At 42.7% G+C, this 22,947-nt stretch overlaps 1 protein-coding gene across 2 annotated transcripts in view; it reads right to left on the reverse strand.

Annotated features, from left to right (window-relative positions):
- The window catches only part of TMTC2 (transmembrane O-mannosyltransferase targeting cadherins 2), a 211,871-nt gene that overhangs the window by 13,942 nt on the left and 174,982 nt on the right, over positions 1–22,947 (reverse strand). For both annotated transcript variants that reach the window (XM_066634177.1, XM_066634175.1), the window contains exons 9-11: positions 18,135–18,216; positions 10,467–10,581; positions 9,000–9,063 (exon numbers count right to left, since the gene is read on the reverse strand). In XM_066634177.1, the coding sequence (XP_066490274.1) occupies positions 9,000–9,063; positions 10,467–10,581; positions 18,135–18,216 (261 nt within the window). The remainder of the gene's footprint in view (positions 1–8,999; positions 9,064–10,466; positions 10,582–18,134; positions 18,217–22,947) is intronic.

A 22,947-nucleotide genomic window follows, 5' to 3' on the forward strand; every position in this document is an offset into this window, starting at 1 on the left:
TCTGTTTAATGTAGTAATTATTTTTAATTGGCCAGTTGCCTAATGCCAAAACAATGGGATTCATTATGGAAAATCATCAAGCACAGCATAACAAAGCTTAACTATTTCAGGGCTGAAGACAGTTATACTACTAGCAAAAGCAAAAAACAAAAACAAAAAAAGAACTGATTTGCTGGCTTATTCTCTCTTGCAAGGAAAAAGTTCAAGAGAACAACAGATGAGGAGATAAATCTTTTACAGTTATACCTTGAGGCTCACATGATTCAATCCTCCTCCATTGAAATGTGTGAGATTCCACCTGCAGTCTGCAGATATAACCCAGAAATTGGTTTACCCCCTCATCTGCTCTTTGCAAGAACTAGTTTTTAGAGAAGTGCTCTAAAAATGATCTGAAAGTACATGGGGTTAGAAAGAAAATGAGTAATTCTCATCTTATCATCAGCCTCTACCATCCATCCCCTGGTGTAGCTGAACACCTAGGTAGACACTTTGGCCAACCCAAAGTCTTGTGAATCCCTCTGTGGGCATTCGTAGGGTGTCAGAATACAAATAATTCATTTATTCTTCACCAATTCTCAAGACATGTGTTAGGTCGTTAACATTAAAGCTACAATCTGTCATATTTCTCTGTCTTCATCTAGTTTGAATAACAAGATCCACTGGACTCTTAGAGCAGGCATTTTATTTTTTACAGATAGGAAAGAAACGTTTCTTTAACAACAAATATATATATATATATATATATGCCATCTTTCTGACCTGCATACTGGGGCGTTCAAGTTGGCTATCCATAATTTTTAATAAAACAAATTAAACAAAAATAGCAGACAGTAAAGCACAAATAACAGCTGCAAAAACCAAGGGCATAATCACAGAATCAACTCAGGTAAACATTATGCGCTACACATACAAAGAAGGCTTTAGCTAGATGTTGAAATGTTAACCAAAAGGGGTTGAAACCAACCTACAATCCTTAGCTGACACAACGGCATATCCACCCAACTGTCCTTGTGGTGATGGCAGAACATGGGACAAGGATATTGCTCAAACAACTAACTGGATAAGTAGGATTGTATAAGGTACTGTCTCCAAAGTTGGGACTGTCGCACGCCAGAAAAAAGGCTCTCTGGCACAACTGGAGCTTACCGTTCCGTGGAGGAGCCTGCTATCGTAACCTCCAATCTTCCTCAAAGTTTGTGCCGCCCATCTGCCTAGAGATCTGGATAAAGAGTCTGCTGGGGCAGCAGAATGTAAAAGCATCTGGGCAGCACAAACTTTGGGGGAGATCAGAGGTAATGATAGCAGGCTTCCCCATGGAACGGTAAGTTCCATTCATGTGGAGGAGGGGTTTGCGTGGGAGTCTGGTCCAGCCCGTGGACCGGGATTTGGCACCCGCTAAAAGAAAACAGCAAATCGATCTGAAGTAAAAGTAACGTACTCTGCATTTGACAAGAAACAGTTTAGTATATTTTCACAGACGCTGTGCATAGAGGCTCATTCAATGGCACTATGCTGGGCTTAGCAATGCAAAACACTTTTATCAACTGTTCTAACTGGATCATAAAATCGCGGGATTGTTTTCTGGATAAGGGTTGACATACTTGACAAGGGGCTGAAAACCTTGCTAGATTTTAATTGAGTTCAAAAGATAATTTAATTTCCGAAATGCTAACAGGCTACTGTGAATTCTCAAACAGAGACTTTGAGTCGCTGCACTTTACTTTTGATTCGGATTTTAATTGACACCAAGGGGTACCTCCAAAAAGCACATGGACAATGATGACTCTGGAGAGAAAATGATGTAGGCAGTTGCTGTCTTGCTATAAGTCTATGATTCACAGAGGAGAAATAAAAAGCAGAGGTATATATGCCCTATTCACCATATGACTCCTACTCATTCCTTCACAGTCACTGCATTATAAAATGACTGCATTCCAGAAGTCAGGGAATTATTCTTATGCTTACATGAATACACATCTCAAATCAGCTCCACTGTTTGGTTCTTGAAGTACAAATGTATACTTTACATAGAGAACAAAATGCAGTCAGAAGTTATTTTAACAAAACATCAGACAACGTATTTTATATATTTTGTAAATGAACTAGATATGCAGGGGCAGACAGGGGTATCTGGCAATCTAGCATTTGCCAACAGGGCCACCAGGTAGCACTGTGTTTGGGCTGGCATGAGAAGCATCAGCAAAGAGCAGGGACAGCTCTGTCCATAAAACTCCTTAGTGGCACAGAAGCAGCAGACAAGCCCAGGCTGCATGCAAGCCTTTGTATTGGCAACCTTCAGTCTCGAAAGACTCTGGTATCGCGCTCTGAAAGGTGGTTCTGGCACAGCGTCTAGTGTGGCTGAAAAGGCCAATCCGAGAGTGACAATCCCTTCCACACCGGGAGCAAGTGCAGTCTGTCCCTGGTCTGTCTTCCTGGCTATGGGCCTTCCTTCTTTGCCTCTTAGCCTCAGACTGTTGGCCAAGTGTCTCTTCAAACTGGGAAAGGCCATGCTGCACAGCCTGCCTCCAAGCGGGCCGCTCAGAGGCCAGGGTTTCCCACTTGTTGAGGTCCATCCCTAAGGCCTTCAGATCCCTCTTGCAGATGTCCTTGTATCGCAGCTGTGGTCTACCTGTAGGGCGCTTTCCTTGCACAAGTTCTCCATAGAGGAGATCCTTTGGGATCCGGCCATCATCCATTCTCACGACATGGCCAAGCCAACGCAGGCGTCTCTGTTTCAGCAGTGAATACATGCTAGGGATTCCAGCACGTTCCAGGACAGTGTTGTTTGGAACTTTGTCCTGCCAGGTGATGCCGAGGATGCGTCGGAGGCAGCGCATGTGGAAAGCGCTCAGTTTCCTCTCCTGTTGTGAGCGAAGAGTCCATGACTCGCTGCAGTACAGAAGTGTACTCAGGACGCAAGCTCTGTAGACCTGGATCTTGGTATGTTCCGTCAGCTTCTTGTTGGACCAGACTCTCTTTGTGAGTCTGGAAAACGTGGTAGCTGCTTTACCGATGTGCTTGTTTAGCTCGGTATCGAGAGAAAGAGTGTCGGAGATCGTTGAGCCAAGGTACACAAAGTCATGGACAACCTCCAGTTCATGCTCAGAGATTGTAATGCAGGGAGGTGAGTCCACATCCTGAACCATGACCTGTGTTTTCTTCAGGCTGATTGTCAGTCCAAAATCTTGGCAGGCCTTGCTAAAACGATCCATGAGCTGCTGGAGATCTTTGGCAGAGTGGGCAGTGACAGCTGCATCATCGGCAAAGAGGAAGTCACGCAGACATTTCAGCTGGACTTTGGATTTTGCTCTCAGTCTGGAGAGGTTGAAGAGCTTTCCGTCTGATCTGGTCCGGAGATAGATACCTTCTGTTGCAGTTCCAAAGGCCTGCTTCAGCAGGACAGCGAAGAAAATCCCAAACAAGGTTGGTGCAAGAACACAGCCCTGCTTCACTCCGCTTCGGATGTCAAAAGGGTCTGATGTGGAGCCATCGAAGACAACAGTGCCCTTCATGTCATGCAAGCCTACCCTTTGCGTATTACCCTATGTACCACCAAACCAAAACCAAAGTTTCTCCAAGAGAGAGCCTTCAGGTTCCACCTGCCATTAGTTCAATGGGAAAGCCACCCTAAATAGATCGTTCACAGTCAAAATTAATTAAAGGAGTGGATTCCAACCTGATAGCCCCAGGGCAGGCGTGTATGTTTTTGGTTGGGATGCTACCCCCTTAAGGAGGGTAGCAACCTGACCAGGGACCCATAGTGCCGTTAGAGATGAGTGGAAAATAGGGCTTTTTTACTTACTTGTGTTCTGTGGCAGTGACAGAAGTGAAACCCGGAAGTGCCATACTAACAGCACTACAAGTCCCCGGTCAGCACCCTACTCTCCTTAAGGGGGTAGCGCCCACAAAAGTTGGGAACCACTGAATCAAAACATGCAGACTGATAGCCCCATATGCTAGGCTGACAGAAAGAGATTCCATATATACAACTTGACCTGTTTGAGGCTTGGCTTACTTCAGTCTTCTGTTATCCAATGGGCCTCTTTCTGTGTTTGGAGTTGATAAGGTCAGACAGACCATTTTGCCTAGATTCCACCCCACTGGGTTCCATTCCCAGTCAAGTGGGTGTCACAGTATTGCCCAGACCTTCACAAATCCACCCATCTGCCTGGTTGATGCACGTGACAATGGTGGAGCACCATTGATATCTGTGATGGTGATGGACCTGTGGAATGCCCTACTATATCCTGGGGGAAATTAGATTAGGCTTCCACTCTGCTGGCCTTCAGCTGCAGATTGTAGCCCTTCCTGTTGAAATAGCTTTCAACATACTTTCATCATGATTCTTCTATTGCTGCTGCTTGTGTGTGTATGTAGAAATAAATAAATATCTTGTTTATTGCCGTTTGTGCAAGTTACTTTAGAAATTTCATGGGCGTGCATGACCCTGCCTGCCAATTAAGACCCCTCCCTCTGAGACTCTTCTCTAGGTGCCCCTACTTTTGGTGGTTAGGCAGGTGGATACCACCAGCAAGCAGACGTTTCCAGTGTGACACCCAGCCTATTAAATTCTTTTGTCAGATGCATTTGCCTAGTCTCTCCTTTGCCATCTTTCAGAAACCAGGCCAAGCCCATCATATTTAATGACACTTAATGGTGCTGGAGACTTGGCTCTTATATATATATATATATATATATATATATATATATATATATATATATATATATATATATATATCTGTGATGTGCTGGTTTACAGCTGTCATTTTCTCATTTTCTTTGCTACTTTTAGCCACTGCTCTTACTGTTTGCATCATCATGTTTTAATGTTCTTATTTGTAAACCATCTTGGGGCTGTTCTGCAAAGAGCAGGATAAAAATGCAAGCCCTGAGCTAAAAAGATATTTGGTTGAAATTTGAAGTGGTAAAAGAGGACTGGTGGCCACAGTAGTGTTCGTTCCGGGAGGTGTCAGTTGGTGGCTGGCACTGCGGCCCGCCCACCCAATTCCACAAGTGATACTGCATTGCTGTGTTGCATCATTCTGAAAAAGGTTCCAAGCAAAAAAAAAAAAAAAAAAAGGTGGCTGCCAGCCAGAAGCTTCAGAACATCCCACATGGGAACATCTCAGATTTTTCCCTTCCTAATATCCCACAGGACACCACCATATAAGGGTATAATCATGTTTGAAGAGGATTCTAGGAAAAAAAAAATATGGCAGCCAAGACCTCCCAGAAGCTAACACTACTGCCACCACCATCACCACCATGAAACCGAACCCTCAGCTTCCCCAAATCGCCTCTCCCAGCCTCACCAACTGAAAATGGGACAATAAAACGGGGACATTTGGAGACAGCCCTAGTAGTTAGTTGGCAACCTTCAGTCTCGAAAGACTCTGGTATCGCGCTCTGAAAGGTGGTTCTGGAACAGCGTCTAGTGTGGCTGAAAAGGCCGATTCGGGAGTGACAATCCCTTCCACACTGGGAGCAAGTGCAGTCTGTCCCTGGCCTGTCTCCCTGGCTAAAGCCCTAGTAACACCTTTGCAATCAGACAAAAACAGTACAAAGTTGTAATAAAAATTAAGACAGGACAGCATTATTCAGATGAAGAAAAGGACTTGAATTAATACATGCTAATGGGATAAAAATATAAATCAAAGTACGAAAGGCTGATTCTCACGGCACTTTGTGTAACCAATTTTGAATGGGGAACATCTCTTTTCATCGTGCCCTCACCTGCACAGGGGTCAGTATGTACCAGACTCAAGAAAAGGACTGCTGTCTTTCGACTATTCAGACTGATGCTGTAGTTGTGCCATAATTTATGAAGACAGCACGTGATGGTCATTATTAGGAGGCACTTAAATGTGTTTCTGATTAAAACATTAAAAATAGCATACTTTGCTGGTAATATTTTCCAGAAAGCTGGGAAGAGAGTCAATTTTCATTGGTGGGCAATTCCATATATGGCAGAGAGCATCTACTTGAGACAGCCATTCCTTTCTGCAATCTAACTTGCCTGCTTTGCTTACTAGACTTCTTTTGAACAAAACATCCTTACAATCCTTCCGGAGAGACACTGGCCATTTGTCTACAAAAACTCAAGCTGCAAAATACTTTCTGCTTCCCAAGTTTTTTCTTTCTCTCCACTGCAGCAGGGGCTGGGATTTGTTTTGCCCAAAGGTACCCTGCTCCCAAGTGCCTCATTTTAGGTGTCTGTGTTGTTGGGCTAAGACAGTTAATCAATGCTTTTTGAAGTGATTGAGTGGAAACAGCTGTCTCTGACAAGGCGCTGAAGAGAAGAGCCTTAGAAGCTGTCAAGAGCTGCAGTTTGCAAGCAGAGCTGATATGAGATGGGGAGGGTGGCAGGTCATGGCATCTTCATAAGGAATGCACCAAACTTGTGAGCTACAAAGCCCATGATCCGGGGAGCTTTGATACTCCAGAGGCCAGACTTCAAAGTGCTCCGGCCCCCTGCTTTTTAAGAGCAGATGTGTGGGTGAATTCAATAGCTTCCCCCTCCCCCTTTTTAAGATGAGTTTTGTTTTAGTTCTGGTATTAACACACAGACCCTGAAGTGTTGCATCTTCACATCAATTCGGTTCTTTCCAACAAAGAATCAGCATGTTTCTATGTGTTGGGAAAGGCCATTAGAACAACATCAATTTTATTTCTACACAATAAAACTAGCCTGAAGCGCACTTTAGAAGTATATACTTTTATTGTTTCTGAACATGAAATAACAAGTACTAGGAAGATATTATCAGAAATGTGATCACTTTCTGAATAACTACCATTTGTGGTAACTGAATTGCTTCATCAGTGAGCTGCTTTTGAGAAAGCATTCGCTGATCCCACACAATGATTACTTCATCGTTGAGTGTATGGAATGTTAGTACCAAAAAGACAAAAAGATACACATGCCCTGGAATTGTCTAGGGAAGAGAGGAATCTGTAGGCTGTACCCTGAAAAACTGTACCAGGATTAAATGTTTCCACTCAGCAAAATCACCTAGATTGAAGAATTGATGGTCACTATAGGCAAAGAGAAGATTGAGGTTCTTTTAAATGGCTCTAACAACCCAACCAGTTACCTCTGGCAGCGAAGGTGAGCTGGCGGCAGAGATGGGCGGAATAGGGCATGGAGTGGGAGGCATGGGGGAGGAAGGCTGGATCTCAGTGGCACGAGCATGCATCATATTCTAACTCTGTTCCCTCTCTCCTTCCCCCTCCCTTACTTCCTTGGACTTGCACCAGCAAAATAACTGGCACAGATCCGAGAAGACCCAATGGGGTAGCGGAGACTTGCCCCAGGGTAAGGGAAGCAAGTTCCATTAACTCAAGGAGGCCTCTAACCTCCCCCCCCCAGCATACCATACACACTCCATTGGCCCAACTATATCAGCAGGAGGGGGGATTTATTTAGGATTGGGCTGTAAGTAACTCACTTGCATAAGCTTTAACATTTCTTCCTAACAAAGTATAAACATTTCCAAAACTTTATTATATCACTGTGATAAAATAAATGCGGTAGAAACGACACGTGTTTTGTGCTTTTGTCTACTTTAACCTGACTGAACCATGTTCACTGATGCAAACTGGACCATTTGAAGAGTGGCCTTGGAAAAAACAACATTCTTTCATTAGATTGTCTATTTCAGGCTCTGCACACCAGGAATCCTTTTTTCCTTGCTCTATAAGCTCTGAATTTTTTCATGGCAACATTTCAGTCAAAACAAGTTGACTTGAGTACTAGAGAAGGAGGAATATTTTATGAACACCGAGGCCCACATTTACAAATGAAGTATCTCCTAACAAACACATCCCAATATTTTTAAAGATCCTTTTCAGAAATGAAATAGAATAGTATTATTTTTAACGCAGATATGAAATATAACAATCAGGAGAAATAATTAATACACATGAAATAACATGGCTGATTGTAACGATATACTCTACCTACAGTATAAATTCTCAGACTTTTGCACAGTCTATTGAGATCAATTTGAGCTCATCTGCATTTGTCCTCAAACTGTATTAAATAATTTAGCAAAAGGCATATTTTCCACAACAGATTGCTAAGGTAGAGAACCCATTGACTGTATACCCTACACAGCTACCCCACAAGTCACGCCCAATCAGAGAAATACAGAAATTAGACTGATGGTGCAATCCTAACAGCCTAATCCTATCTCTTAGGCCCAAATCCTATCTCTTAGGCCTATCTCTTAGGCCCAAATCTGAGCCAAGAAACTACTTTTGAAATACAGTAGTAGGCAACCTTCAGTCTCAAAAGACTATGGTATCGCGCTCTGAATGGTGGTTCTGGAACAGCGTCTAATGTGGCTGAAAAGGCCGATTCGGGAGTGACAATCCCTTCCACACTGGGAGCAAGTGCAGTCTGTCCTTGGTCTGTCTCCCTGGCTATGGGCCTTCCTTCTTTGCCTCTTAGCCTCAGACTGTTGGCCAAGTATCTCTTCAAACTGGGAAAGGCCATGCTGCACAGCCTGCCTCCAAGCAGGCCGCTCAGAGGCCAGGGTTTCCCACTTGTTGAGGTCCATCCCTAAGGCCTTCAGATCCCTCTTGCAGATGTCCTTGTATCGCAGCTGTGGTCTACCTGTAGGGCGCTTTCCTTGCACGAGTTCTCCATAGAGGAGATCCTTTGGGATCCGGCCATCATCCATTTTCACGACATGACCGAGCCAACGCAGGCGTCTCTGTTTCAGCAGTGCATACATGCTAGGGATTCCAGCATGTTCCAGGACTTTGATTTTGAAATATACAACCAAAAAAATCCACACATTTCTAAACTAAATAGCAAGATGACTGTCTACAAGTAATCGGTCTGACAACTGTCAAAGCTTCATCAGAATTAATCATGCATAAATTACTTCTCTTACAATACATGCTCACTGATCAAACACATAAATTACCCTGCCAGATTCTTGCATTTAAGAGCATTACTAGGCTTGAAATGTGCAACCACGTTAAAATGTACTTACATCAGGTCTCAGTTCAGCTGCCATTTTATAATACTTCTCAGCTGCATCATTAAGGCTAGCTTGTCTGTTGGAATAGGGAAAAAAGAAAAGTACAATTCAGTTCATGTTGGGACCTTACATTTCCGCAGATGGATCGTAAATTTGCTTTTCCCATTACTGATAATGAATGAACATATGTACGGGTAGCAATATAGTTACTTTAAAAGTTAACAGAACATAAGACAATCTACTCCCACACGCAGGCCTGCTTGAGCACTAAGAGCATTATGAGTGGTCCTTCCCTGTATGTTCCACTCTTCTAAGATAAGGGGGGCAGCGACTAGGGTAGGTGTCTCCAAACTGCGGCTTGAGGGCCATATCTGGCCCACCACAAGATTTTATACAGTCCTAAGTTTTATCGTATTTTCAAACAAATACACCAAACAGTTCAGAAAAAAGACATAGTTAACCCAGAGTAGAAATCTGGGGCCTTTCTTTTCCAGTAATAAGTGAACTAATAAGTGAAGTAATAAGTGAAAGGCCCCAAGTCTTTATTATATGTGCTTCCTCAGTTCCTGTCACCTAGAAGAAACACAGGCTTTTCACAGGACATTATGTCTTATGTCATACCATTGTGCCATTTAGCTCACTATTGTTGACACTGCTTGAAAGAGGTCTTTACCAGCACTACTCTAGATGCCAGGGAACTAAGGTGTGAAACTTCTGTATATGTGCCCCACTGGTGAGCCATGGCCCTTCCCCCACATGTATCCTGAACTTAATTTTTGGTTCTTTGCTTGCCTACGTTTGTAATATTCCAGTAAGTGTTCGGTGAGGAATTAAGATTTGGAGGGGTTTTCAAATAAGAAGAAAGATAAAACTACACAGTACCACAACAGCAGTTCAGCCCTGGAATGACCTGCTTGTGGGTGCTGAACCATCTCCTTGCTTGGAGGTTTTGAATGCAAAGGATACTGGTGCATTTGTGTGTAGACACAGTGGAAAGTTTTGGCTGGCATTAGGTCATTCAGACTTTGATTCATATGAACAAAATTTATTCAAAGACTTCAGAGTAGTTGGATAGCATCAAAGTAACATAAAAGATGAAGCCTGAGAGAAAAGAGATGTGACCCTTGCTTTATGTTCAGCTTAGCAGCGTACAAGACACCAGACAGACCTTCTGTGGGCTGAAAGATAGCTACTTTTAATTATGCAACACTAGCACTGCAAGACCATAATGAGTGTTTGAGCTAATTGCATAGTATAAAAAAAGGAAGAGCCTCGTCAAATGAAAAAAAATCAATTAAAGAGTAGCAATTAAAGGCTGTCTTGAATGCATGCATTGCATGATATCATTTTGTCAAAACATGTATTTAGTAAATCAGCATGTTTTCTTGTGTAACACAAGTAGAAAGACTGTGACACAAAAACGAGGAAGAGGATCTTTTTTTTCCTGTTGAAACCAAGAGGCAAAATGATATAACTAACCTGAGCATGTGAGCTGCATTGAAAACCACATCAAATTCTGTGTTATCCAACTCAGCGGCTTTCTTTGCCATCTCTGCAGCTTCTATCAGTCGCGATTCTTCCAGGAGAAATTGACCTGAAATATAGAACTGACATGAGCTCAAAAAGGAAAACACCGTATCCCAAATTAAATTTCAAGCAAAGTTAGAAAGAACTTTTTAAGGATAGTAACTAGTACTGAAAACACAATGGGTTTCATCCAACATACCATGACTGCAAGGAAGTCCGCAGAAGCAGACCTCCCCTTTCCTGCTGCAACCTCCATACCTGCCCAAAGCCACTCCTGAAGGTTAGGAGACCCTCCAACGTGATGTGTAATGGGGTGTGGGCAGCTGCTGGAGGGTGGGGAACCCCAGAAATCAAGTGGAATCAACTTGCATGAGTGGCTGTGCAAACACAAAGGTGCTGTGTCTCAATTTGAGAATATTCTTCTCTGTATGTGAGAGACGGCAATGGTGGCTACAAATGGGAGTGGAACAGACTTCGACTTCTGGTTTTCAGATTAATGTATTTAAAAGGCATAAAAACATCACTTCTGGCTTTCACCTGAAAATTGGAAGTTGTGCTTTTTTGCCTCTAGGAGGCATTCTGAAGCCTGCAGAGGCTGTGCACTCCAGAGGGTTTCAGAAAGTCCTCTAGGTTCTAGGGTCTAGGCTGAGCCTCCACTGCCAAGTCTGGTTCAGCACAGGTCCAGTGGACCAGCGTTGAGCCAGATCTGCAACAGAAAATCCACAGATAAGTAGGCTCAACCTGTACAAGAATGCAGAGTAAGATACTAATGGCACTTGCAGGTCCCTGGTTGGGTCACTAGCCTCCTTAAGGGAGTAGCATCCCAAACAATATGTGGATGACTGCCCTGGGGGGTTGTGAACCCCAGGCTGGGAAAACACTTTTGTAGGGGCTCTCATTTGTTATGTCTATCATATGTGTGCATGAGGAATGGCCTTTTTTGCTTATGTATGCATCTGCCAAAATCTATAGATTCTACAGAATCTAGATTCTAAGATTCTATAGATCTAAATTCTAAGCAAATATGACAAGCAGCGAAGGAATCTTTGGTTTAGCTTTTCATTTGCACTGTTAATGGGGAACAATGTGAAGTTCATCAAAGCTGCAAAGTTGGAGTAGGTGAAGATCTGTGGTCCCAAGACCAACTTTAATCTTGGGAAACAGGACTGTAGCTGCTGGCAGAAAATCCCCTCTCCAGTCTATTCCCTCATTACCCTGTAATACTCAGCGAAAACAAAGCCTGACCTCTTGCCCCACATTACATGTTAACTTGAAGAACCAACAAATCTCAATTTGAGTAATATACATACATATGTTTTCTACAGATTAAGGTCAACACAAATGGGATGTTGCTTATTTTATACTTAGCAGGGATGGTGTGACAAAAATCTAATCTGTTTACAGATGCAGCCACCTTTTACAGGCAATAGAATCTACAGTAGTCCTACGTGTATATAAAATGTAAACCGTTTTTGTAACAAAATGAAAATAGTTTAACAGCCCGCTCCTAACCTGTGCTGGAAGAGGCAGGCCAACTGGCCTGAGCCATATGCAAGGCAGGTGGAAGAAGCGCAACTCTGAGTAAGGGGAGTTATATTCCCTTACCCCGAGTAATGCCCCAGCCATCACAATGGGGTTACTTGGATCAGTGTCAGCGAAATCGATAGTATAGATCTGAGTAGACTGGTGTAATGCTGGGTTGCTCAGGAGGGGGTTTAGGAGAGGGTTTAGCTCTAGCTGAAGTGCTGGAGGCTAGTTCTACCCGCTCCCAGGCCTGATTCTCCCACCCTCCTCTACTCCAAAATGCCCTCCCCTGGTCTTTCCCAATTCCTCCCTCCTGTGCCAGACCTCATCAGTGAGCTCAACTTTATCCAGTCCGGGCACCATGGATGCGGGTTGTGGCCTCCATGGGCTTGCATGCATCCTCACGCTGGACCAGCTGACTCTCCTGGAGGCACAAATGTGCTTTAAGGCACTTTTGCAACACTTCCAGGCCAGCGCAAGGGACTTGCGTCAGCCAAAGAGCACATTAAAACCATTTTTAAATAGTTGTGAAACAAAGAAACAAAATGTTTCAGGACAAGAGGACTGACCTACTGGATCAGAAAACTAGAACCCCAGGATATCACTGATAATGTACTTCAGAGGATCCATTAGGAAGCCAATTATTACTTCCAATAATTACTATTCTTTTGAAGCATGCACTTTATAGTATTTTTTATTAACAGGAAATAAAAAAAATGGTGCCAAAAATACTCTTAACACTCCAGGATTTCTATTCTCCAGTTCTACTTACAATAATAGGTTGACACGTATTGTGATTTATTAACTGCATGCTGTATTAACCAGACTGAACTAAGAACCAAAATTAAAAACATTAACCAACAAAAACTCTGTAGGTTAGGCTACAGAGAACCGCATGCTTCATGATCAATTGTAAATTACTTCAAGTGAGTACATAATTACAGTAATTTAATGTGAATAATCAATTTTATTATAACATAGAATCATTAAGTGATTTACAATTATTAGGAAAATGTATTATTCAAAGGAAATTAACTTCAAGTCTCAGTGGTTATTAATAAAAAGAGTGTTATTTAGCAGAACATCTTTGTTGTATTCTGCCTGTTTCAAGACATGTTTTTTTATCCAAGTCAGAGGGATTTTTGAAACCCTCCCTTTGTCTCATCTTTATTTTAACCTTCCATATATGTATCACACAAGCATACAGCTGTTTGCTGAACTGCCAAAAGATGTCTTGTATTCTAAACTAAACCACTCTTTCACTCATTATTCTGGTTTCCAAAAGAAATAAAGCTTACTGAACTTTATTACCAGCAATTTCACTTAGCCAGAAATTTCACTAATACAGGTCTGAGTAGACCCCTCTGTGTTATGGAGGTTTACCCCTGCCCAGAGAAGACTTCCACAACCGCCCCCCCTCATAGAATGCAGTGGTAGCCATTTGGGCATCACTGCATCAGTGGAGAGGATTGGGCTGAAAAGTTGTTCTGAAAATCTCATTCTATGGAGCAACATGATGAAAGTGAACAAGCACAGATTTCCTCATCTTTTACTATGGTACAGAGCTGAGGTCTCCAAACTTTTCAGTATGATGGCCACATTGTATATTTTACACATTTTCATGTGCCCCCCCCCCAAAAAAAAATCTGTTTTATGAATGAACGAAATGTAAATGAATGAATTAGGGCGCAATCCTAACCCCTTATTACAGTGTTTTCCAGCACTGACATAAGGGCGATGCAGCTCCGAGGTAAGGGAACAAACATTCCCTTACTTTGAGGAGGCCTCCGAAAGTGACACCCAACTGCAGGATGCAGCATAAGTCCCATTGGCACCGCTATGCCAGTGCTGGAAAGCACTGACATAAGGGGTTAGGATTGTGCTCTAAGTTTTACTCGGATCTTTTTTGCAAACAGCATATGATTGAGACATGTGACAAAATGAGGGATAGCCAGGCTGATACCACTTTGGCCACATGGAAAGGAGAGTGGCAGACGGAACTGCACATGTTAACTGTCCAACTGTGTGGTTGGGAAAAAAAATATTTTAAGTTGCTCTGGGCTCGAAAGAGTCTTGTGGGGGGCCAGATGCGGCTTCAGGGCCATAATTTAGAGACCCCTAGAACAGAGCATGAAAGGAGCCAAGCATTTTATCTGTATTTAACCCAGCTTTATAGCTAGTTTTATCATCGTTTGGAAAGCAAGAGAAAATGTGAAAATACTTTGAAAATATATACTATATTACATGTCATTTTTAATTGTCTGTATAAAGCCACTATGGCGCAAGAAAACTACAGAAAACTGGATACAAGACAACTGTTCAAACATCGAAAAGGAACTTGTGCAATACCACTTAAATAAAATGGCACTGCTGAGTTCCACGTCACAAGTGGCAACTATCATTTTTGGTTCTTCAGTAAGCTGCACTACCCTCGTGACATTGCCATTAGTTTTAAAACATGACTTGCCAAAAGATTCTTCTTTGAAATTTACATTAGTAATATGGAGCTACTCCTCGGTGGTTTAGCATGGGTTGTAAAGTGTCCAAATGACAAGTAGCTTAAACTGAATTCAGGAGGAGTGGAACCGAGACTTTGTTTTGAGTCTTATTGTAAGATATGCTTTCGCAAATGGAAACTGATCTGGAGTCAAACGATTCAAACTACTTACTAGGGAGCTTTGAATAAAAGCAGTAAAACTGATGAAGAAAGGGTAGTTAAGAGATTTATTTAAAAAAAAACATATGAAACACTGCTTAAAAGAACTGTGCATAGGAAGTATACAAAGGCCTCCTAGACCAATCACAATATTAGCCAATCAAGATACTATCTAGAACAGCTATTTTCAACCACTGTGCTGGGTGGGTGGGTGGTCTGCAGGAGTGACACAGAAGTTTGGGGGAGGATCATTTGTTAGTAGGGCTGCTGGGGGATGCAAGACCCTGCCATCAGTGTAGTGTGCCTTGTCAAAAAACTGATGGTGTGCCTTGACAGTTTTAGTGTCTTGTCAGTGTGTCATGAGATGAAAAAGGTTGAAAATCACTGACCTAGAACAATCTTGATTGTTGCCCTGATCCTGGTTACTCTGCTGTCTTCAACATCATTGGTATATGTTGTCCTCAATGAACTTTCATGACATAGTCCTTTCCTCATTTTCCAAGATCTTTTTTCCCACCTATTGCCTGCCCAGCCTATGTCCATTTTAGTGGGTCTTCCTTCTGTTTCCTCTAGGGTGGTCAAATGGACATACCATACTGGGTAGCAACTTTTTTTTTATACTTCAAGTACTATTTCTGAGGGCTCTCATTTGAACTCACAGATTTATCTGCCACTTCTAAGGTAGACCACCTTCCACCTTTGAGCTTCTATATTCTGTATATCTGGCATTTTCTGATGGGTGTCTCATCGCCATCTCAAACCAGACACAGCAAAGATTCAGTTTCTAGTCTTTCCATCTAGAAATCCATTACAATTCAATGGGAAGCCATGTGGCCATTTTGTAATCTTTTCTCCCATCTAATTTTCATGATGAGGCATGTCAGAATGAAATGCTTTTAAAAAGTGTTTGCTACTGTGCTTTGCATCATCTAAATTTGAGTCAAGGGAAGGCCTTCCCATGGTGCACTGCAATCTTCCCATCATTAGCCAACAAATTCATGCAATATGAGGCGCATGCTGGAATGTACATCCAGATAAATTCTGTGAGATAGATCAAGAAAATCACTTGATCAGGAGTTTATGTTGGAATTTGCATTGTGAGGAAAAGTCTAGAAACTGACTTTAAAATTTAATAACAGTCATTTTAGAGAAGTACCCAGGGCAGTGCACAAATCTAGAAACAACAAACACTGAAACTAATAAAATTAGTACAATTTTTTAAAAAAGCAGCTCACAAGAAAATAGTTGAACAAGCAACAAAAGAGGAGATTGCTACACAATCAAAAATGTATCAACCTGGAAAGCCAGGGCAAAACAGGCTTTTTCTCCCACCTAAAATACAGACAGAAACAGACAGAAATTTGTAACAGACAGAAATTGCCAAGCTGTACTTTGGGAATACAGGCAACCACTACTCATTTGAGCAGAGCAGTGGTGAAAAACGGAACCTGGTCTGTTTTTAGTTTACAAATGTTGCTTCCAAAGTTTTTTTGGGTCCCTTCATGGAGAAAGGCGGGGTATAAATAAAGTAAATAAAATAAATTCTAGCTAGCAAATTGCAAATGCCATTTTTATCTGGCAAATTCCTGCTGTCACACAAATATTTCTGCAAATGGACTCTCATTGACACTTTCGGGAATGGGAAGAGACTTGGAGCTAAAGTTGCTGCACATGCTCTCTCTCTCTCTCACACACACACACAGGCACACACATACCACAACAGTTTGAATCACCATGTCATATGTAAATCAACATGGGGGAGGGCAATTTTAGCCTTCAGAACAGCACAGACAGGTTGAAAGAACAGAGCATGTGTTGAATGAATGCGTTCTGGGTGCAACTGAAATGTGTTGAAAGAGCAGATCGGTGGAAAACGAAAACGGGGGACGCCTGTGCTATTTTAAAAGTGTGGCATCCACACTGGAAAGGTTGCCGTTATTCCATATCTGTCCACAGTATTCTCTTGGACTTGCATTAAACCAGATATGTCTTCTAACTTAACTACAATAACTATATCTGATCAAAAAGCATATTGCCAACAGACATCCAGATTCACAAGGGGTGGTCACGCGCCGCTCCTAACAGTCACAAATTTGGACGTATACTGCTGTGCTCCTGACTGGAACACACATTCCCATCCTGGCTACTAACTGATACAAGCAGAGCAGAACTGAGAGCTGGATCAGGCCCATAAAGTCATAAATCCTACAGATCTCAGATCACTTGTGCAACGCCTTTTTAGCTTATCATATGTTTTGTACTGTTTTCCCTTGTGTGCCACGCCTGCTGTTCATTTACTCACGCCAGTTGGAAGCAGAAGATAACATTAAATAATTATACAAAACTCGCACACTACCGTGGCTTCTATTTTGCCTCAGCTATCAAATTTATTCCGTCTTGTTACATTATTTCAACTGTTTCACATTTAGTGGATTTTCTATCACTAAACATGAAACTGTAGAAACATTTAATCAGGAAATACCTTGGACTGCACAGGACCAACATCATCTAAGAGATTTTATTAAATCCCAAGTAAAGATGTTATGTCCCCCAATTCTATTATTCTGACCTTGAGCAGGGGGTAGAAACTCTCTTGCTTGGTTTTGGTTGGTGTAGCAGCTATGGCTCTTTTCTGCAAACAGCTTGATGGTCCTTTAAATGGAACAGAAGAGTAGCTACAAATATATTAATCAATTAGACAACCTGTTAAAAAGGGGAGCTGTGAAACAGTAACCAGTGATTTGTGTGTGTGTGTGTGTGTGTGTAAGTTCTTTCACTGGAATGAATTGCCATCACCACATGCATAAGAAGCAACTGCAGAGTAGATTTTGCTCATTGGTTCTGTGTCTATGATTTCAGCCATGCTTGTGGAGTCCCGCAACTCAATCCAGTCCTGCCTTTTCTTTCATCCACACAGGTGGCCAACTCTATCAAAACTGAAAGTGCTAGACATCTGCACGAGGGTGGAAAGGGATCTCGGTGATTTGTAGATTAGGGTCACACTAGTTACTATTACAGGGTAAGTCTAGATTTATATTTTTGAAAAATGCTTAGGTGGAGAACCGTGACTACCTCAGTCCAGAGTTTCCTGCAAAATGATATTGATTTGCCTACCCAGCTTCGAGGAGGGCTAATATCACAAGCCCAACAAAAACAGAGGTCTGTGAACCTTTCAGCACTTAAGGAATATTCATTTTACTCCCTCCCTGATGGAGAAATTCAACAATGTTGGAGCGGGTTTCGCTTGAAAGACATACAATTCACAAAGAGAAAATACTGTTGCTATGATTTAATGCATTGGAAAGATACGTAGTTTTACCTGGCATGTTTAATTCTCCCTTTCAGACGATAGCCTGCCAGTAGCACTTTTAAAATCCTTGATCACTCTGGGAGCAAAACTGTAAACTGGAAGCAGAGAAGCAACACTATTGAGCACATACCGTAATGCATGTAGCAGTTGCCCTTGGTGGGATCCAGCTGAATTGCCTTCAGGAAATACTTCTCTGCTTCGCTCTTCCGACCCTTCATACAAGAAAGAGGAAAGGCTGATGGGTTACTTGGATAATGCTTCACTGAGACCTTGCACTGCTTAAACTACCATATGAAGAGGCATCATAAACATACATTAAAGTTGAATAAAGGTAATCTTAATTTCGCTGTGTGACAACTGAGGTCTGCATGGACACAAAGCTCATTCAATTATCTTCTGTTGCATTAATTAACCTATGTACTTCTAGAATGCCGCCGGCGTTATGCAGAGGCACCTTTTTTAAAAAAAAGTGGTGGCTCTCTTATAATTAGCAGATGGATAGTACCCATCCCTACTCAGCCCAGCACCAGTCCAGTTGTGTCTCTTAGTAGACTGTGAGCCCCCTTTAGAACACAAAACTATTTTCATTGTCTTTTTGTCATGCTTCTTGCTATGTAAAGCACTTTGTGAATGTTGCAAAAAAGCACTATATAGCCACCTTGAGTGTCCTTCAGTAGATAGAAAGGCGGGATATAAATCTCTAAAATAAAGATAAACATATTTAATAATAACAATAAATAATAAGCCAAGACAACAAGCAGTGCAGTAAAACACAGTCAGAACTTGCTTTCAATAATGGATCAGGGCAACAACATAAGCATCCTTGTGTGTGACCTTAGTACACTGAGAATTGATAGTATCATAGATCCATCTGGTTGGATTATTTACTACCTGGACATTTCTACCTACCCTCTGACCTGGTCAGGTGGGCTTGAATGACCATAAGAAGAGCCCTGCTGGATCAGGCCAAAGGTTCATCTAGTCTAGTTTGCTGGATCTCACAGTGGCCCACCAGATGCTTCAGGGAGCACACAAGACACCAAGGGACCTTCTTCCTGGTGCCCTCTGTCGCACCTGGCATTCTGATGTAACCTACTTCTAAAATCAGGAGGTTGCACATACCCATAACGGCTTGTAAACTGTGATGAACTTTTCTAACAGAAATTTGTCCAAACCCCTTTTAAAGGCATCTAGGCCAGAAGCCATCACCACATCCTGTGGCAAGGAGTTCCATAGACTAATTATATGCTTGGTAAAGTGATTTTTTTTTGCCTGTCCCAACTAACCCAAAACTCAATTTTAGTGGATGTCTAGTGGATGTTCTGGTATTGTGCGAGAGGGAAAAGAGCATCGCTCTATCCACTTTATTCATCCTCTGCATCATTTTGTGTCTCAATCATGTCTCCCCTCAGGTTGAAGAGCCCCACTGTAGCTTTTCCTTGTAAGGGAGGTGCCCCAGCCCAGTAATCATTTGGCTAGTGCACATCAATTCCAACAGGTTGGCTAACTAGACTTAACTTTTGCTTGGGGAAGCCAGATGAGAAGACAGCAAATGCATAAAAAAAACCTGTCTGCTTATCCACATGGTCTTTCTTTCCTTGGTCCTGATTTCCAAAAGGTTTTAGGGAAGCATCTCAGGCCAATAACTACTGCATTAAGATTATGCAGCAGCCATTTTAGGAGTCTGAGGCATCAGAGGCCTGGAGGAGCGAGGGTGAGAAGAATCCCCAATCCAGGAAAAAAAAAAAAGGACAGGTCAGGAATCTTCAGTACACTTTTGGTTGGCAACCTTCAGTCTCAAAAGACTATGGTATAAGCCTAAAGCTCCCGGTATTCCCAAGCGGTCTTCCATCCAAGTACTAACCAGGCCTGACCCTGCTTAGCTTCCGAGATCAGACGAGATCGGGCATCTGCAGGGTAACAGTTGACCACTACACTATACCCTCTGCATGTTTTGGGCACTGTGATCAGGAGATACAAGACAGTAAAAGGGAAAATACAAGAGACTTGCAATGTAAGGCTAAGAGACAACATCCATGTGTATATTATGGAGGTTCTCTACCAACTTCAACCTATGCTTAAGATTCCTCAACCCCAAAGAAATCATGGTTATTTAAATAAAGGCAATATTTTAAACAACGTTCATAAGAAAGGAGACAACAAGGAGTCAAAAAGAATAGTGCCTCCTGCCAGAACTATGAAGATAATTTGGATTATCGGATAACATGATGTATTAAAAATCAGATCAGGCATTAGAGTTCTCATCTTCCTTGGCAAAAGTTTCACGTCAAAAAGCATTCAACTGCGAGTCTCCCAAACTGCAGACTGAGACTGGAACACATTACAAACGCTGACGGAATTAACATTTTGTGTCATAGCCTGAAAACAGATGAACGCTATCCTTTTTCACTGGCTAATTGTCAAGTCTCATTGGACACTCAGGTCTCTGGTCCTGCCGTTAAAAATGAAAAGGAGCAATTCACTTCCTTTCTTGTCTGCTAAGCTTTAGCCCATATTTATTTCCATGAAACAAAAAGCAGTGTCAAATCGGATTATTTCCCGCCTTTGACTCAACTTGACAGAATCTGTTACCGTAATGCAATGCAGTGCTCCTTCTCCAAATTACTGCAGCATGGAGTTTGAAACTGATTTGTGGATTTGGTAGGCAGGACAGGGAGCTAGAAATCAAGGTGCTGCCAAGTATAAGAAGCAAAGGATGTTCTTTGATCATGCAAAAATGTTCATTATCCGGAAAGGAGGCACAATTTTTTTTTCACATTCCACCCCTTAGCTATAGGCAGAATAACTAAAAATTAACACTGCATGTCATCTATTCCACCTGACAATTAACTGTATACAAAGTATAATTAAATAATTGCAATAGCACTTTCATATTTTATCTAACTAAGAGTTTTCAGTTTTTCTGATCTTTAAAAAAACATACACACATTTTGTTGCAAATCTGGTGGTATAAAATCAAGCTATCTGACAGAATCAGGAGACCTCACTGCTGACTTTTGACATTTATCAAATTTATATCTTCTGTCAGGCAGTAACCTTTCTAACCTAGATGATATCAATGCTCTTTTACCTGCTAAAATGATAATGGCAGTATTTGTAAGCTGCAGTACTCAGATTTACAGAACAGCAGATTTTTATATCTATTCCACTACAGGAATTATTAAATACAAGCAGAGGTCAGGTGGGCACTGATGGAGAAATCTTGTCTCATCTTGAGACAAAACTTAATCTGTTAAAATGGCTCAATGATTACACAGGCCAACACACATGTTGCTTCCTTAAACGTTACACCAATTCCTGGGTATATTTGGGGTGCCGATTCCAAAAATGGCATCCGTTTTGCCCTATCACGTCTAGTTTTGGAGACACGGCATAGCCTCTTTAGTGAATGGTTCAAGCAGCTTCCTTATGAGGAAGTCTACAACATGGCTTCCTCATGAGGAAGCTGCTTGAACCATTCACTAATGAGGCTATACTATATCTCCAAAACGAGATGTGATAGCACAAAATGGATGCCGTTTTTGGAATCGGCACCCCAAATTCATATCAAACCGCCATAAAGTTTGGGAAAAACTTCTCTGACCCTCAATTTTGTAGGCCTGTGTAATTGTGCGCAGATTCATTCTCCCCCCCCCCCACATCTGTAGTTGATTGACTACTACTCTGCCCCAGGGCCATTCCGTGACATTCTGTGCTGGTGAGGCACAGAATGTCAGGAACCTCAGAGACCCAGAAGTGATGTAGTACTTCTGGGTCACAAAAAGCCTCTGAATGTGACCAGAACTAGTTCTGGTTGCGCCAGGAGCCTTTTTGAAGCCTGTAGAGGCCATGCATGGCCTCCGTGGGCTTCAGAGAGCCCCCCCCCACAAGCCGACCTGGGGCTTCACTGTGCCCGGTCTTGGCTTCTGTGAAGGCAGGACCGTCCACAGAAGCTGGAAGGGAGCACAGAGAAGTGTTCTGCCCTTGAGGAGTACATTGCAACATTCTCCCCCAAGGAAGAGGTATCACTGAGCCTCTTCGGGCTCCTGTCCAAGCAGGAGTTGGAAGTGACCACCCTGCCCTTGGGGAGAACACTGCAACTTTCTCTCTCAGGGCAGGGCCTGGCTGAGCCTCTCCCAGCTCCTGTCAAGGCAGGAGCCGAGAGGGAATGCTTCACCCTCGGGGGAGAACATCACAATATTCTCCCTGAGGACAGGGCTTTGCCAAGCCACTCCCAGGTTTCAGGAGGCTTGACAAGGCCCCAACCTTGTGCGCCCTCCAAGGGGGCTTTCTGAAGTCTGTAGAAGTTGCCCCCAAGTTGACAAGGCCCCAACCTTGTGCGCCCTCCAAGGGGGCTTTCTGAAGTCTGTAGAAGTTGCCCCCAAGTTGACAAGGCCCCAACCTTGTGCGCCCTCCAAGGGGGCTTTCTGAAGTCTGTAGAAGTCTGCAGCCTCTGCAGGGCTCGGAAAGGCTCCAGGAAGCAACCACAGAACATCTCCCGTCGCATCTGGGAGCTCAGGTGAGGCTCTGCCTCATCTGCTTCCAATGACTGCACCTCCCTGCTGTGCTCCAATCCTCCCCCTCCCTGCCCATGGCCCACTCCCACTTTACTGGCACCTGTGATGGCTGGGCACTCCAGTGGCATGCATGGTCACCAGCCTTTCACACTGAAGCCCCATTCTGCGCACTGTCAATGCAGCCACCACAAAAGTGACCTGGGCTTTCATCGATGGAATGCGAGTTCCATCGGTGGAAGGCTTGGATAGGATTGGGCCATAAAGCTGCAATTCTAGACACACTTACCTATGAGCAAATCTCACTGAACCCTATGGGGCTTACTTCTGCGTACACATGCATAGGATTGTGCTGCAATCCCTGAAACATTGGCTCTGGAACTTCTCACCACTTAGGGAACTGGTGAGCATATAACAAGACACTAGTGA

This window comes from Tiliqua scincoides, chromosome 7 (genome assembly GCF_035046505.1).
Source record: "Tiliqua scincoides isolate rTilSci1 chromosome 7, rTilSci1.hap2, whole genome shotgun sequence".
NCBI classification, from domain to species: Eukaryota; Metazoa; Chordata; class Lepidosauria; order Squamata; family Scincidae; genus Tiliqua; species Tiliqua scincoides.